General features: G+C 38.7%; 1 protein-coding gene across 1 annotated transcript in view; it reads right to left on the minus strand.

Annotated features, from left to right (window-relative positions):
- Positions 1-17,875, minus strand: part of dync2h1 (dynein cytoplasmic 2 heavy chain 1) — a gene marked incomplete at its 5' end in the record, with an annotated part of 340,281 nt that overhangs the window by 204,738 nt on the left and 117,668 nt on the right. The window contains 3 exons of the mRNA XM_084336726.1: positions 803-985; positions 1,511-1,693; positions 5,797-5,999. Of these exons, the coding sequence (XP_084192852.1) occupies positions 803-985; positions 1,511-1,693; positions 5,797-5,999 (569 nt within the window). The remainder of the gene's footprint in view (positions 1-802; positions 986-1,510; positions 1,694-5,796; positions 6,000-17,875) is intronic.

The raw sequence follows: 17,875 nt of genomic DNA on the forward strand, positions 1-17,875 counted from the left end.
ACCTAAAAGACTTATAAAAAGTATTAATAGTGTGTTGTGTGGAGAACAAGTTGCTAATCACACTGTAAACAATGACCGGCACATGGAAGAGGAACTCTTGGCCTGGATGTTTGGGCTGTGAGAGTAGGAATTGGAAGCGAATAGCCTGCAGCTTCACTGGAAGCCCCTAAGCATTGGCTGTTGCCCCCAGAGGCTAAGTCATCGGCAGTAAATTAAGCTTTGTGCAAAACAAAAGTTCATTAATGTTTTTCTTTTAATGTTTTTTTAATTTGTTGTTATGATTGTTTGGTTCGACGGAACAAGATATCGTGAGTTGTTTGGAGAAATATGGAGAATAACATGTCCAAAAATAAACTTTTTCATTCATTCATTATATCAACTTTCCAGCCCCAGCCCCAGCCCAGGGAGAAGCCCCAGCCCAACTAAATCAACTTTCGTCAATGAATATAACTCATCAGTTTCTTTTAATACTATAATATTAGTGTAGCCTAATCTTTATCTGCAACTGTGAAGAAAAACCCCATTGGTTTAAACAGAATTAATAGAAAAAAATAGAAAAAATGATTAAAAATGTTAAATTCAAATGTTGATTTAGAATTCGAATGCCAACGTAACGAACGAAGGTTCGAACGTTTGGGCTCAGCCCTAATGGGTAAGGTTAACTGAGCTTTATGGAAAACGTCAATGATACATAGCTACAGACTTACTATAAAAGAAGGTGTGTGTGTGTGTGTGTGCGTGTGCGTGTGCGTGTGTGCGTGTGTGCGTGTGTGTGTGTGCGTGTGTGTGTGCGTGTGCTTACCTCTCTGCCCAGCAAGGGGCAGGTGTGTTTGTGTTGTTTCAAGGCGTCCTGGATGCTCTGGACCTGCATGGAGACGGCTGACAGCACGGCCTCCTCCAGGCGGTTAAACTCATCGAAGCAGCCCCAGGCTCCGCTCTGAACCAGTCCCACAAAGATACGACCCATAGACCTCACATCTATACCCTGCAGACAGAGAGAGAGACAGAGAGAGAGACAGACAGAGACAGAGACAGAGACAGAGACAGAGACAGAGAGAGACAGAGACAGAGACAGAGACAGAGACAGAGAGAGAGAGAGAGAGAGAGAGAGAGAGAGAGAGAGAGAGAGAGAGAGAGAGAGAGAGAGAGAGAGACAGAGAGAGAGAGAGAGAGAGACAGACAGAGACAGAGACAGAGAGAGAGAGAGAGAGAGAGAGAGAGAGAGAGAGAGAGAGAGAGAGACAGAGAGACAGAGAGACAGAGACAGACAGAGACAGAGACAGAGAGACAGAGACAGAGACAGAGACAGAGAGAGACAGAGACAGAGACAGAGAGAGACAGACAGACAGAGACAGAGAGAGAGAGAGAGAGGAGAGAGAGGAGAGAGAGAGAGAGAGAGAGAGAGAGAGAGAGAGACAAGTTGGGTCAAGCTAGGGTTAGACTAACAGTTGGCTCAGGAGACAGGGGTCATACAGCTGTGTTGTGTTAGGGTTAGGGTTAGAGGTCATACCTCGTCACAGTTGAAGACGAGGACCTGCCGTCCCAGCAGGACCCCCAGGGCCTTCACTGACTCCGTCTTGCCGGTTCCTGCTGGACCGTAGGGGTTCCCTCCTAGGCCCATCTTCATAGCCTGGGTCAGCGTTAGGTAGCACCTGTCTGTCAGCGGGGTGTGGACCAACTTCGCTGCATTCCCCTGGGGGGGGAGAGAGAGAGAGAGAGAGAGAGAGAGAGTCAGAGAGACAGACAGAGAGACAGACACAGAGAAAGAGAGAGACAGAGAAAGGTCTGAAAGACTGCAGAGTCGGTGCACAAACCTCCATAGATCTGGAGCAACACTTTCCTCTAGTGGAGGAACAAAGTTCAGGATCAGAAGAATTTCAACCTAATAGAACTGTGCAAAATAAATGAAAAATCTACACAGTAGACCCAGGAAGATTATACATCTAGAGAGTAATTCCTAGATAGGTAGACCCAGGACGATTATACATCTAGAGAGTAATTCCTAGATAGGTAGACCCAGGACGATTATACATCTAGAGAGTAATTTCTAGATAGGTAGACCCAGAAAGATTATACAGTACATCTAGAGAGTAATTCCTAGATAGGTAGACCCAGAAAGATTATACATCTAGAGAGTAATTCCTAGATAGGTAGACCTAGAAAGATTATACATTTAGAGAGTAATTCCTAGATAGGTAGACCCAGAAAGATTATAAATCTAGAGAGTAATTCCTAGATAGGTAGACCCAGAAAGATTATACAGTACATCTAGAGCAGGGGTCTCAAACTCGCGGCCCGCTGGATGATATTTAGCGGCCCCCTACTTGACATCAAAGGTTAGTGTTAGTGCGGCCCGGGTGCAACTTTTTGTCGCGTCGTTGTGCGAGTTGGATGTTTTATTTATTTTATCACTTGTAGGCTACCATAGCGCAGGCTCATGACAGCAACGTTACGTTAGTGACTTGGTTGAAACGTGATTCCGGAGTGATACCAAGTGGAAGGAAAATATATCCAGTGCGTATGGCAGGCATTCTCGAAATTCTCCACTATCTCCTCTGCAAGCAGTGCTCTGCCTGTCCGGCTGCACTGATCCACTGTCTGTGTCTGTCTACTCTGGTCCAATCAGATTCAGCGTCCCGTCAGCGTTCCCCACCCCCCACCCACAGTCTGCGAATCAGAGACAGAGTAGGGCGGGTCTTCACGGAATGCGTGTGGTCTCTTTCAACGGGTCAGAGTAATTTCAGAGAGAGAGTTGACAGCGCATCTACAGGTAGTCTAATCTGCAGGTACTGTAGCTAGTAACCTCATTCCCAGTTTTATCTCCATGAGATAAATGTAGCTAGTAGCCTAGTTTCGCCAGCAGGCAGTTAGTAGAAAAATGTGGCATGTTCAAAGATGGCCAGTAAAAGAAAAGTCGACAGTGAAAATCGCTGCAATTCAAAGGTGAATGGACTGAAAAATATGCGTGCATCCTCCCAGCACCAAACCAATGTGCCTAATTATGCCAAGAAACGGTAGCTCTTGTGAAGAGTGGCATATTTGAAATGCCACTACGAAACAACAGTTATTTTGATGCAACCTTTCCTCAAAATTCAGTGCTAAGAACCACAAAAATAAATGGAATGAAATCATCATATCAAGCTGCAAGCAGAATTATTGTTAAAGCTATGTCACAACGAGAAAAAGCAACCAAGTCCTCACTCAGTGGCATGGGTGTTGGCTAAACACAAGAAGCCATTCTCTGATGCATAAATAATAAAATAATGTATGACTGAAGTGATGGAGACCATGTTTGAAGGCAAACAAAAGCAAATCCTCCTCAGATCACAGCAACCAGAATAACTGAAATACTGGCTGATGATTTGATTAAACAGCTTTGTGATAGAATAAAAAAAAATGCACAGTGTATTTCCATAGCTGTGGATGAGTCCACTGACACCACTGAGAATGCTCAGTTTCTGGTGTTTGTGAGGTTTTGGTGAGTTTGTGAGAAGATTGGCTCAGTTGTACTTTTTTTTGGAATACTTGAAACCCTTTTTTTGTGGAATATTTGATGCTGTCCAGCCTCACCCAGATTCTACCTCCAGCGGCCCCCAGGTAAATTGAGTTTGAGACCCCTGATCTAGAGAGTCATTCCTAGATGGGTAGACCCAGAAAGATTTAAATCAAGATAGTAATTCCTAGATAGGTAGACCCAGAAAGATAAAAACAATCACAAAACCGTCCAGTGTGTGTGTGTGTGTGTGTCATAAGTGTAGTTGAAGATGGCGTCCTCCATGTGGACCTGTGTGTGTGTGTGTGTGTACCTGGTCCTGGTATTCATACATATAGTTTAGGGTGACCAAACGTCCTCTTTTGCCCGGACATCTTTTCACAGCCTGTCCGGGTAGTCCGGGAGGGGTTTATAAATTCATAAAAATGTCCGGGTTTCATTGTTTCCCACGGGACCAATGTAGTTAAATTGACTGGCGCGTTGCACAGAATACTACGGTACCCTGTTGTGTGTGACGTTACCCAGAGAAGCCTGCTTTCACAGTTCTTTGTGGGCGTTGCTACTGCGCTCACACACACAACAGAGGAGGAAGCGGACAGATCCGACGAGCATTGATTCTGCTCACAAAGCCAAAGCGAAAATGTACATTACAGATTAACTGCAGAGAAAATTCCCAATTTACCGTCCCAGTCGAGACAAATGGGAAGCGGAGTGCAAGGCGTGCAAAGCTTGACCATATGTTTCTGTGTCTAATGAAGGTGCACGGCTGGCAATCTCAAAGCTCACATGGACACAGAAAAACATTACAAATAAAACTGTGCGAGGCGAGAGTTTGATGGCAACGTTGACAGAATTGATTGAAGTATGCAGCTATACAGAGAGAGAAAGTTTTTTTTTTCTTTTTTTAATATATATATTTTTTTATAATTTTTTTAAACATACACATAAACATAAACATGACAACATAAAATTAGATATACAAGCATTAATTAACAGTACACCTCCAATTTAAATCACCATTTGAATAAATGTATTATACAAGAAATATACCTAATACTTGCTATCTAATACATAATTATGCTCTCGCTCGCTCCCCCCCCACGGACCCCCACTTGGATAATCCATCCATTATCATTCGCTCCTTTCCAGGCACTACGATTCATATGCTAGCTTTTATTCTCTCCACCACTTCTAACCACATTGCAATTTTGGATTCACTGACACCTAGAATCCTTGCTGTAGATATTTCTAGATAAATCACATCGAGATATGTAAGAATCCAAACCTTCCTACAAATTTTTTCCGGTTGAAACCATTGTGATGCTATCAGCTTTTTAGCCGCTGTGATACCTGATAAAACTAATCTCTTTAGCTGTATAGCGACTGCAAACTCAAAGACATCATTCAACAAAAAGAAAAAAAATTATTTAAAACCATTTTGATTCTGGGGCGCCCCAGTGGCGAACCACATAGCGCGCTCAGCCGCGACACGGCCGACCCGGGTTCGACTCCCGAACCCGTCGTTATTTGCCGAATGTCTTCCCCCCACTCTGTCTCCCATTCCTCCTCTGTCTCTCCCTACTGGACTGCCCAGTAGAAATAAAGCGATAAAACGCCAAAAAAATAAATCTTTAAAAAAAAACTATTTTGATTCCTCAAAATGATGTGTATGAATTATGTGTGTAATACATTTGTTTTGTACACTAATTGCAAGTTATGCAAATGTAAACAAATCCGAAACTGCATAGTACAATTTTAAATTAGTATCTTTGTGAGGTTACGGTTTTATAATTTACATTACATTGAAAAGATAAAGATATTTTTTTTTAAAGCTGGATTTTCTAATACAGAAGAGGCATTATTTAGAACATTACTTCATATTTTTCTTGTTATTTATTTTGTCCAGTAAGACTTGAAGAGATCTATTATTTGTCATACTGTAGGTTGATTGAGTTATTTTCTTGAGATTTGTCATATAGATTACTTTAGGCATAATACAGCATGTTGAGTAACTTTGGTTATAGAGAGATATTATTTTGTTATATACAATAATATAAACACACATTTTCTGTCCATACAGAGGATGCATACTTTAAATATATTAAAATGATAAGGCATCTTTGAGTAAACTTCGAGTATCATTTAAGTATCTTGAGGCTGAAGGCAGAGTGTCCTCTTTTTTTTAAATCACAATATGGTTGAAGATGACCTGTGTGTGTGTGTGTGTGTGTGTGTGTGTGTGTGTGTGTGTGTGTGTGTGTGTGTGTGTGTGTGTGTGTGTGTGTGTGTGTGTGTGTGTGTACCTGGTATTCATACGTATAGTTGAAGATGGCGTCCACCATGTGGACCTGACAGAGCTGATCCTGCAGATAGAAGCGGAGCTGCTTCTTCCAGCTCCAGGCTTCAGGGCTGCACACTCCGGCCTGCTTCAGCTGCTTCACCACACTGAGGTGATGGATGACGTCTAAAATCAACGCTTTCAGCTTCAGCTGCAACACACTGGACCCTACACACAGACATGCACACACACACGCACACGCACAGAGTTAGATATCCCTGACCCAGGCCTGACATGGCAGACCAATGAAGCACTATGCAAGCTAGCTCTCCATTGGGTCTAAAACTGTTATGTTCTAGTTTACCTGTATCTACTGGTTCTAGTTTACCTGTATCTACTGCGTGTAATGTTCTAGTTTACCTGTATCTACAGCAGTGTAATGTTCTAGTTTACCTGTATCACGCGTGTAATGTTCTAGTTTACCTGTATCTACAGCAGTGTAATGTTCTAGTTTACCTGTATCTACTGCATGTTAATGTTCTAGTTTACCTGTATCTACAGCAGTGTAATGTTCTAGTTTACCTGTATCACAGCAGTGTAAGTTCTAGTTTCCTGTATCTACAGCAGTGTAGTTCTAGTTTACCTGTATCTACAAGCAGTGTAATGTTCTAGTTTACCTGTATCACTGCAGTGTAATGTTCTAGTTTACCTGTATCTACTGCAGTGTAATGTTCTAGTTTACCTGTATCTACTGCAGTGTAATGTTCAGTTTACCTGTATCTACTGCAGTGTAATGTTCTAGTTTACCTGTATCTACAGCAGTGTAATGTTCTAGTTTACCTGTCTCTACAGCAGTGTAATGTTCTAGTTTACCTGTATCTACTGCAGTGTATGTTCTAGTTTACCTGTATCTACAGCAGTGTAATGTTCTAGTTTACCTGTATCTACTGCAGTGTCATGTTCTAGTTTACCTGTATCTACTGCATGTAATGTTCTAGTTTACCTGTATCTACAGCAGTGTAATGTTCTAGTTTACCTGTATCTACAGCAGTGTAATGTTCCTAGTTTACCTGTATCTACTGCAGTGTTCATGTTCTAGTTTACCTGTATCTACAGCAGTGTAATGTTCTAGTTTACCTGTATCTACTGCAGTGTAATGTTCTAGTTTACCTGTATCTACTGCAGTGTAATGTTCTAGTTTACCTGTATCTACTGCAGTGTAATGTTCTAGTTTACCTGTATCTACAGCAGTGTAATGTTCTAGTTTACCTGTATCTACAGGCAGTGTAATGTTCTAGTTTACCTGTATCTACAGCAGTGTAATGTTCTAGTTTACCTGTATCTACAGCAGTGTAATGTTCTAGTTTACCTGTATCTACTGCAGTGTAATGTTCTAGTTTACCTGTATCTACTGCAGTGTAATGTTCTAGTTTACCTGTATCTACTGCAGTGTAATGTTCTAGTTTACCTGTATCTACAGCAGTGTAATGTTCTAGTTTACCTGTATCTACAGCAGTGTAATGTTCTAGTTTACCTGTATCTACAGCAGTGTAATGTTCTAGTTTACCTGTATCTACAGCAGTGTAATGTTCTAGTTTACCTGTATCTACAGCAGTGTAATGTTCTAGTTTACCTGTATCTACTGCAGTGTAATGTTCTAGTTTACCTGTATCTACAGCAGTGTAATGTTCTAGTTTACCTGTATCTACTGCAGTGTAATGTTCTAGTTTACCTGTATCTACTGCAGTGTAATGTTCTAGTTTACCTGTATCTACAGCAGTGTAATGTTCTAGTTTACCTGTATCTACTGCAGTGTAATGTTCTAGTTTACCTGTATCTACTGCAGTGTAATGTTCTAGTTTACCTGTATCTACTGCAGTGTAATGTTCTAGTTTACCTGTATCTACAGCAGTGTAATGTTCTAGTTTACTGGATGTTCTAGTTTACCTGTATCTACAGCAGTGTAATGTTCTAGTTTACCTGTATCTACTGCAGTGTAATGTTCTAGTTTACCTGTATCTACAGCAGTGTAATGTTCTAGTTTACCTGTATCTACTGCAGTGTAATGTTCTAGTTTACCTGTATCTACAGCAGTGTAATGTTCTAGTTTACCTGTATCTACTGCAGTGTAATGTTCTAGTTTACCTGTATCTACTGCAGTGTAATGTTCTAGTTTACCTGTATCTACTGCAGTGTAATGTTCTAGTTTACCTGTATCTACAGCAGTGTAATGTTCTAGTTTACCTGTATCTACTGCAGTGTAATGTTCTAGTTTACCTGTATCTACAGCAGTGTAATGTTCTAGTTTACCTGTATCTACAGCAGTGTAATGTTCTAGTTTACCTGTATCTACTGCAGTGTAATGTTCTAGTTTACCTGTATCTACTGCAGTGTAATGTTCTAGTTTACCTGTATCTACTGCAGTGTAATGTTCTAGTTTACCTGTATCTACTGCAGTGTAATGTTCTAGTTTACCTGTATCTACTGCAGTGTAATGTTCTAGTTTACCTGTATCTACAGCAGTGTAATGTTCTAGTTTACCTGTATCTACTGCAGTGTAATGTTCTAGTTTACCTGTATCTACTGCAGTGTAATGTTCTAGTTTACCTGTATCTACAGCAGTGTAATGTTCTAGTTTACCTGTATCTACAGCAGTGTAATGTTCTAGTTTACCTGTATCTACTGCAGTGTAATGTTCTAGTTTACCTGTATCTACAGCAGTGTAATGTTCTAGTTTACCTGTATCTACTGCAGTGTAATGTTCTAGTTTACCTGTATCTACTGCAGTGTAATGTTCTAGTTTACCTGTATCTACTGCAGTGTAATGTTCTAGTTTACCTGTATCTACAGCAGTGTAATGTTCTAGTTTACCTGTATCTACTGCAGTGTAATGTTCTAGTTTACCTGTATCTACAGCAGTGTAATGTTCTAGTTTACCTGTATCTACTGCAGTGTAATGTTCTAGTTTACCTGTATCTACTGCAGTGTAATGTTCTAGTTTACCTGTATCTACAGCAGTGTAATGTTCTAGTTTACCTGTATCTACTGCAGTGTATGTTCTAGTTTACCTGTATCTACTGCAGTGTAATGTTCTAGTTTACCTGTATCTACTGCCAGTTATGTTCTAGTTTACCTGTATCTACTGCAGTGTAATGTTCTAGTTTACCTGTATCTACTGCAGTGTAATGTTCTAGTTTACCTGTATCTACTGCAGTGTAATGTTCTAGTGTACCTGTAACCATTAGTTTACCTGTATCTACTGCAGTGTAATGTTCTAGTTTACCTGTATCTACTGCAGTGTAATGTTCTAGTTTACCTGTATCTACTGCAGTGTAATGTTCTAGTTTACCTGTATCTACTGCAGTGTAATGTTCTAGTTTACCTGTATCTACTGCAGTGTAATGTTCTAGTTTACCTGTATCTACTGCAGTGTAATGTTCTAGTTTACCTGTATCTACTGCAGTGTAATGTTCTAGTTTACCTGTATCTACAGCAGTGTAATGTTCTAGTTTACCTGTATCTACTGCAGTGTAATGTTCTAGTTTACCTGTATCTACTGCAGTGTAATGTTCTAGTTTACCTGTATCTACAGCAGTGTAATGTTCTAGTTTACCTGTATCTACTGCAGTGTAATGTTCTAGTTTACCTGTATCTACTGCAGTGTAATGTTCTAGTTTACCTGTATCTACAGAGTTTATGTCTATACTCCCAGTGTAATGTTCTAGTTTACCTGTATCTACAGCAGTGTAATGTTCTAGTTTACCTGTATCTACTGCAGTGTAATGTTCTAGTTTACCTGTATCTACTGCAGTGTAATGTTCTAGTTTACCTGTATCTACAGCAGTGTAATGTTCTAGTTTACCTGTATCTACTGCAGTGTAATGTTCTAGTTTACCTGTATCTACTGCAGTGTAATGTTCTAGTTTACCTGTATCTACTGCAGTGTAATGTTCTAGTTTACCTGTATCTACAGCAGTGTAATGTTCTAGTTTACCTGTATCTAAGCAGTGTAATGTTCTAGTTTACCTGTATCTACTGCAGTGTAATGTTCTAGTTTACCTGTATCTACTGCAGTGTAATGTTCTAGTTTACCTGTATCTACTGCAGTGTAATGTTCTAGTTTACCTGTATCTACTGCAGTGTAATGTTCTAGTTACCTGTATCTACTGCAGTGTAATGTTCTAGTTTACCTGTATCTACAGCAGTGTAATGTTCTAGTTTACCTGTATCTACTGCAGTGTAATGTTCTAGTTTACCTGTATCTACTGCAGTGTAATGTTCTAGTTTACCTGTATCTACTGCAGTGTAATGTTCTAGTTTACCTGTATCTACTGCAGTGTAATGTTCTAGTTTACCTGTATCTACTGCAGTGTAATGTTCTAGTTTACCTGTATCTACTGCAGTGTAATGTTCTAGTTTACCTGTATCTACAGCAGTGTAATGTTCTAGTTTACCTGTATCTACTGCAGTGTAATGTTCTAGTTTACCTGTATCTACTGCAGTGTAATGTTCTAGTTTACCTGTATCTACTGCAGTGTAATGTTCTAGTTTACCTGTATCTACTGCAGTGTAATGTTCTAGTTTACCTGTATCTACTGCAGTGTAATGTTCTAGTTTACCTGTATCTACTGCAGTGTAATGTTCTAGGTTTACCTGTATCTACTGCAGTGTAATGTTCTAGTTTACCTGTATCTACTGCAGTGTAATGTTCTAGTTTACCTGTATCTACTGCAGTGTATGTTCTAGTTTACCTGTATCTACTGCAGTGTAATGTTCTAGTTTACCTGTATCTACTGCAGTGTAATGTTCTAGTTTACCTGTATCTACAGCAGTGTAATGTTCTAGTTTACCTGTATCTACAGCAGTGTAATGTTCTAGTTTACCTGTATCTACTGCAGTGTCATGTTCTAGTTTACCTGTATCTACATGCAGTGTAATGTTCTAGTTTACCTGTATCTACTGCAGTGTAATGTTCTAGTTTACCTGTATCTACTGCAGTGTAATGTTCTAGTTTACCTGTATCTACTGCAGTGTAATGTTCTAGTTTACCTGTATCTACTGCAGTGTAATGTTCTAGTTTACCTGTATCTACTGCAGTGTAATGTTCTAGTTTACCTGTATCTACTGCAGTGTAATGTTCTAGTTTACCTGTATCTACAGCAGTGTAATGTTCTAGTTTACCTGTATCTACTGCAGTGTAATGTTCTAGTTTACCTGTATCTACTGCAGTGTAATGTTCTAGTTTACCTGTATCTACAGCAGTGTAATGTTCTAGTTTACCTGTATCTACTGCAGTGTAATGTTCTAGTTTACCTGTATCTACTGCAGTGTAATGTTCTAGTTTACCTGTATCTACTGCAGTGTAATGTTCTAGTTTACCTGTATCTACAGCAGTGTAATGTTCTAGTTTACCTGTATCTACTGCAGTGTAATGTTCTAGTTTACCTGTATCTACTGCATGGTAATGTTCTAGTTTACCTGTATCTACTGCAGTGTAATGTTCTAGTTTACCTGTATCTACTGCAGTGTAATGTTCTAGTTTACCTGTATCTACTGCAGTGTAATGTTCTAGTTTACCTGTATCTACAGCAGTGTAATGTTCTAGTTTACCTGTATCTACTGCAGTGTAATGTTCTAGTTTACCTGTATCTACTGCAGTGTAATGTTCTAGTTTACCTGTATCTACTGCAGTGTAATGTTCTAGTTTACCTGTATCTACAGCAGTGTAATGTTCTAGTTTACCTGTATCTACAGCAGTGTAATGTTCTAGTTTACCTGTATCTACTGCAGTGTAATGTTCTAGTTTACCTGTATCTACTGCAGTGTAATGTTCTAGTTTACCTGTATCTACAGCAGTGTAATGTTCTAGTTTACCTGTATCTACTGCAGTGTAATGTTCTAGTTACCTGTATCTACTGCAGTGTAATGTTCTAGTTTACCTGTATCTACTGCAGTGTAATGTTCTAGTTTACCTGTATCTACAGCAGTGTAATGTTCTAGTTTACCTGTATCTACTGCAGTGTAATGTTCTAGTTTACCTGTATCTACTGCAGTGTAATGTTCTAGTTTACCTGTATCTACAGCAGTGTAATGTTCTAGTTTACCTGTATCTACAGCAGTGTAATGTTCTAGTTTACCTGTATCTACTGCAGTGTAATGTTCTAGTTTACCTGTATCTACAGCAGTGTAATGTTCTAGTTTACCTGTATCTACTGCAGTGTCATGTTCTAGTTTACCTGTATCTACTGCAGTGTAATGTTCTAGTTTACCTGTATCTACAGCAGTGTAATGTTCTAGTTTACCTGTATCTACTGCAGTGTAATGTTCTAGTTTACCTGTATCTACTGCAGTGTCATGTTCTAGTTTACCTGTATCTACAGCAGTGTAATGTTCTAGTTTACCTGTATCTACAGCAGTGTAATGTTCTAGTTTACCTGTATCTACTGCAGTGTAATGTTCTAGTTTACCTGTATCTACAGCAGTGTAATGTTCTAGTTTACCTGTATCTACTGCAGTGTAATGTTCTAGTTTACCTGTATCTACAGCAGTGTAATGTTCTAGTTTACCTGTATCTACAGCAGTGTAATGTTCTAGTTTACCTGTATCTACAGCAGTGTAATGTTCTAGTTTACCTGTATCTACTGCAGTGTCATGTTCTAGTTTACCTGTATCTACAGCAGTGTAATGTTCTAGTTTACCTGTATCTACAGCAGTGTAATGTTCTAGTTTACCTGTATCTACAGCAGTGTAATGTTCTAGTTTACCTGTATCTACAGCAGTGTAATGTTCTAGTTTACCTGTATCTACAGCAGTGTAATGTTCTAGTTTACCTGTATCTACAGCAGTGTAATGTTCTAGTTTACCTGTATCTACTGCAGTGTGATGTTCTAGTTTACCTGTATCTACTGCAGTGTAATGTTCTAGTTTACCTGTATCTACTGCAGTGTAATGTTCTAGTTTACCTGTATCTACTGCAGTGTAATGTTCTAGTTTACCTGTATCTACTGCAGTGTAATGTTCTAGTTTACCTGTATCTACTGCAGTGTGATGTTCTAGTTTACCTGTATCTACAGTACTGCAGTGTAATGTTCTAGTTTACCTGTATCTACTGCAGTGTAATGTTCTAGTTTACCTGTATCTACTGCAGTGTAATGTTCTAGTTTACCTGTATCTACAGCAGTGTAATGTTCTAGTTTACCTGTATCTACTGCAGTGTGATGTTCTAGTTTACCTGTATCTACTGCAGTGTAATGTTCTAGTTTACCTGTATCTACAGTTCTGCAGTGTAATGTTCTAGTTTACCTGTATCTACTGCAGTGTAATGTCTAGTTTACCTGTATCTACTGCAGTGTAATGTTCTAGTTTACCTGTATCTACAGCAGTGTAATGTTCTAGTTTACCTGTATCTACAGCAGTGTGATGTTCTAGTTTACCTGTATCTACTGCAGTGTAATGTTCTAGTTTACCTGTATCTACTGCAGTGTAATGTCTAGTTTACCTGTATCTACAGCAGTGTAATGTTCTAGTTTACCTGTATCTACTGCAGTGTAATGTTCTAGTTTACCTGTATCTACTGCAGTGTAATGTTCTAGTTTACCTGTATCTACTGCAGTGTAATGTTCTAGTTTACCTGTATCTACTGCAGTGTAATGTTCTAGTTTACCTGTATCTACAGCAGTGTAATGTTCTAGTTTACCTGTATCTACTGCAGTGTTAATGTTCTAGTTTACCTGTATCTACTGCAGTGTAATGTTCTAGTTTACCTGTATCTACTGCAGTGTAATGTTCTAGTTTACCTGTATCTACTGCAGTGTGATGTTCTAGTTTACCTGTATCTACAGCAGTGTAATGTTCTAGTTTACCTGTATCTACAGCAGTGTAATGTTCTAGTTTACCTGTATCTACTGCAGTGTAATGTTCTAGTTTACCTGTATCTACTGCAGTGTAATGTTCTAGTTTACCTGTATCTACTGCAGTGTAATGTTCTAGTTTACCTGTATCTACTGCAGTGTGATGTTCTAGTTTACCTGTATCTACTGCAGTGTAATGTTCTAGTTTACCTGTATCTACTGCAGTGTAATGTTCTAGTTTACCTGTATCTACAGCAGTGTAATGTTCTAGTTTACCTGTATCTACTGCAGTGTAATGTTCTAGTTTACCTGTATCTACAGCAGTGTAATGTTCTAGTTTACCTGTATCTACTGCAGTGTAATGTTCTAGTTTACCTGTATCTACTGCAGTGTAATGTTCTAGTTTACCTGTATCTACAGCAGTGTAATGTTCTAGTTTACCTGTATCTACAGCAGTGTAATGTTCTAGTTTACCTGTATCTACTGCAGTGTAATGTTCTAGTTTACCTGTATCTACTGCAGTGTAATGTTCTAGTTTACCTGTATCTACAGCATGTGAATGTTCTAGTTTACCTGTATCTACTGCAGTGTAATGTTCTAGTTTACCTGTATCTACTGCAGTGTAATGTTCTAGTTTACCTGTATCTACTGCAGTGTAATGTTCTAGTTTACCTGTATCTACAGCAGTGTAATGTTCTAGTTTACCTGTATCTACAGCAGTGTAATGTTCTAGTTTACCTGTATCTACTGCAGTGTAATGTTCTAGTTTACCTGTATCTACAGCAGTGTAATGTTCTAGTTTACCTGTATCTACAGCAGTGTAATGTTCTAGTTTACCTGTATCTACAGCAGTGTAATGTTCTAGTTTACCTGTATCTACTGCAGTGTAATGTTCTAGTTTACCTGTATCTACAGCAGTGTAATGTTCTAGTTTACCTGTATCTACAGCAGTGTAATGTTCTAGTTTACCTGTATCTACTGCAGTGTAATGTTCTAGTTTACCTGTATCTACTGCAGTGTAATGTTCTAGTTTACCTGTATCTACTGCAGTGTAATGTTCTAGTTTACCTGTATCTACAGCAGTGTAATGTTCTAGTTTACCTGTATCTACTGCAGTGTAATGTTCTAGTTTACCTGTATCTACTGCAGTGTAATGTTCTAGTTTACCTGTATCTACTGCAGTGTAATGTTCTAGTTTACCTGTATCTACAGCAGTGTAATGTTCTAGTTTACCTGTATCTACAGCAGTGTAATGTTCTAGTTTACCTGTATCTACTGCAGTGTAATGTTCTAGTTTACCTGTATCTACTGCAGTGTAATGTTCTAGTTTACCTGTATCTACAGCAGTGTAATGTTCTAGTTTACCTGTATCTACTGCAGTGTAATGTTCTAGTTTACCTGTATCTACTGCAGTGTAATGTTCTAGTTTACCTGTATCTACTGCAGTGTAATGTTCTAGTTTACCTGTATCTACATGCAGTGTAATGTTCTAGTTTACCTGTATCTACAGCAGTGTAATGTTCTAGTTTACCTGTATCTACTGCAGTGTAATGTTCTAGTTTACCTGTATCTACTGCAGTGTAATGTTCTAGTTTACCTGTATCTACAGCAGTGTAATGTTCTAGTTTACCTGTATCTACTGCAGTGTAATGTTCTAGTTTACCTGTATCTACTGCAGTGTAATGTTCTAGTTTACCTGTATCTACAGCAGTGTAATGTTCTAGTTTACCTGTATCTACTGCAGTGTAATGTTCTAGTTTACCTGTATCTACTGCAGTGTAATGTTCTAGTTTACCTGTATCTACAGCAGTGTAATGTTCTAGTTTACCTGTATCTACAGCAGTGTAATGTTCTAGTTTACCTGTATCTACTGCAGTGTAATGTTCTAGTTTACCTGTATCTACTGCAGTGTAATGTTCTAGTTTACCTGTATCTACTGCAGTGTAATGTTCTAGTTTACCTGTATCTACTGCAGTGTAATGTTCTAGTTTACCTGTATCTACTGCAGTGTAATGTTCTAGTTTACCTGTATCTACTGCAGTGTAATGTTCTAGTTTACCTGTATCTACTGCAGTGTAATGTTCTAGTTTACCTGTATCTACTGCAGTGTAATGTTCTAGTTTACCTGTATCTACTGCAGTGTAATGTTCTAGTTTACCTGTATCTACTGCAGTGTAATGTTCTAGTTTACCTGTATCTACTGCAGTGTAATGTTCTAGTTTACCTGTATCTACAGCAGTGTAATGTTCTAGTTTACCTGTATCTACTGCAGTGTAATGTCTAGTTTACCTGTATCTACAGCAGTGTAATGTTCTAGTTTACCTGTATCTACAGCAGTGTAATGTTCTAGTTTACCTGTATCTACTGCAGTGTAATGTTCTAGTTTACCTGTATCTACAGCAGTGTAATGTTCTAGTTTACCTGTATCTACTGCAGTGTAATGTTCTAGTTTACCTGTATCTACTGCAGTGTAAGTTCTAGTTTACCTGTATCTACTGCAGTGTAATGTTCTAGTTTACCTGTATCTACTGCAGTGTAATGTTCTAGTTTACCTGTATCTACTGCAGTGTAATGTTCTAGTTTACCTGTATCTACAGCAGTGTAATGTTCTAGTTTACCTGTATCTACAGCAGTGTAATGTTCTAGTTTACCTGTATCTACAGCAGTGTAATGTTCTAGTTTACCTGTATCTACAGCAGTGTAATGTTCTAGTTTACCTGTATCTACTGCAGTGTAATGTTCTAGTTTACCTGTATCTACAGCAGTGTAATGTTCTAGTTTACCTGTATCTACTGCAGTGTAATGTTCTAGTTTACCTGTATCTACTGCAGTGTAATGTTCTAGTTTACCTGTATCTACTGCAGTGTAATGTTCTAGTTTACCTGTATCTACTGCAGTGTAATGTTCTAGTTTACCTGTATCTACTGCAGTGTAATGTTCTAGTTTACCTGTATCTACTGCAGTGTAATGTTCTAGTTTACCTGTATCTACTGCAGTGTATGTTCTAGTTTACCTGTATCTACTGCAGTGTAATGTTCTAGTTTACCTGTATCTACTGCAGTGTAATGTTCTAGTTTACCTGTATCTACAGCAGTGTCATGTTCTAGTTTACCTGTATCTCCTGCAGTGTAATGTTCTAGTTTACCTGTATCTACAGCAGTGTAATGTTCTAGTTTACCTGTATCTACAGCAGTGTAATGTTCTAGTTTACCTGTATCTACTGCAGTGTAATGTTCTAGTTTACCTGTATCTACTGCAGTGTGATGTTCTAGTTTACCTGCATCTACAGCAGTGTAATGTTCTAGTTTACCTGTATCTACTGCAGTGTAATGTTCTAGTTTACCTGTATCTACTGCAGTGTAATGTTCTAGTTTACCTGTATCTACTGCAGTGTGATGTTATAGTTTACCTGTATCTACAGCAGTGTAATGTTCTAGTTTACCTGTATCTACAGCAGTGTACTGTTCTAGTTTACCTGTATCTACTGCAGTGTAATGTTCTAGTTTACCTGTATCTACTGCAGTGTAATGTTCTAGTTTACCTGTATCTACTGCAGTGTAATGTTCTAGTTTACCTGTATCTACTGCAGTGTAATGTTCTAGTTTACCTGTATCTACTGCAGTGTAATGTTCTAGTTTACCTGTATCTACTGCAGTGTAATGTTCTAGTTTACCTGTATCTACTGCAGTGTAATGTTCTAGTTTACCTGTATCTACAGCAGTGTAATGTTCTAGTTTACCTGTATCTACAGCAGTGTAATGTTCTAGTTTACCTGTATCTACAGCAGTGTGATGTTCTAGTTTACCTGTATCTACAGCAGTGTAATGTTCTAGTTTACCTGTATCTACTGCAGTGTAATGTTCTAGTTTACCTGTATCTACAGCAGTGTAATGTTCTAGTTTACCTGTATCTACTGCAGTGTAATGTTCTAGTTTACCTGTATCTACAGCAGTGTAATGTTCTAGTTTACCTGTATCTACTGCAGTGTAATGTTCTAGTTTACCTGTATCTACAGCAGTGTAATGTTCTAGTTTACCTGTATCTACAGCAGTGTAATGTTCTAGTTTACCTGTATCTACAGCAGTGTAGTGTTCTAGTTTACCTGTATCTACTGCAGTGTAATGTTCTAGTTTACCTGTATCTACTGCAGTGTAATGTTCTAGTTTACCTGTATCTACTGCAGTGTAATGTTCTAGTTTACCTGTATCTACTGCAGTGTAATGTTCTAGTTTACCTGTATCTACAGCAGTGTAA

The sequence above is a fragment of the Notolepis coatsorum genome (genome assembly GCF_963971535.1).
Source record: "Notolepis coatsorum genome assembly, chromosome: 1".
Lineage (NCBI taxonomy): Eukaryota > Metazoa > Chordata > Actinopteri > Aulopiformes > Paralepididae > Notolepis > Notolepis coatsorum.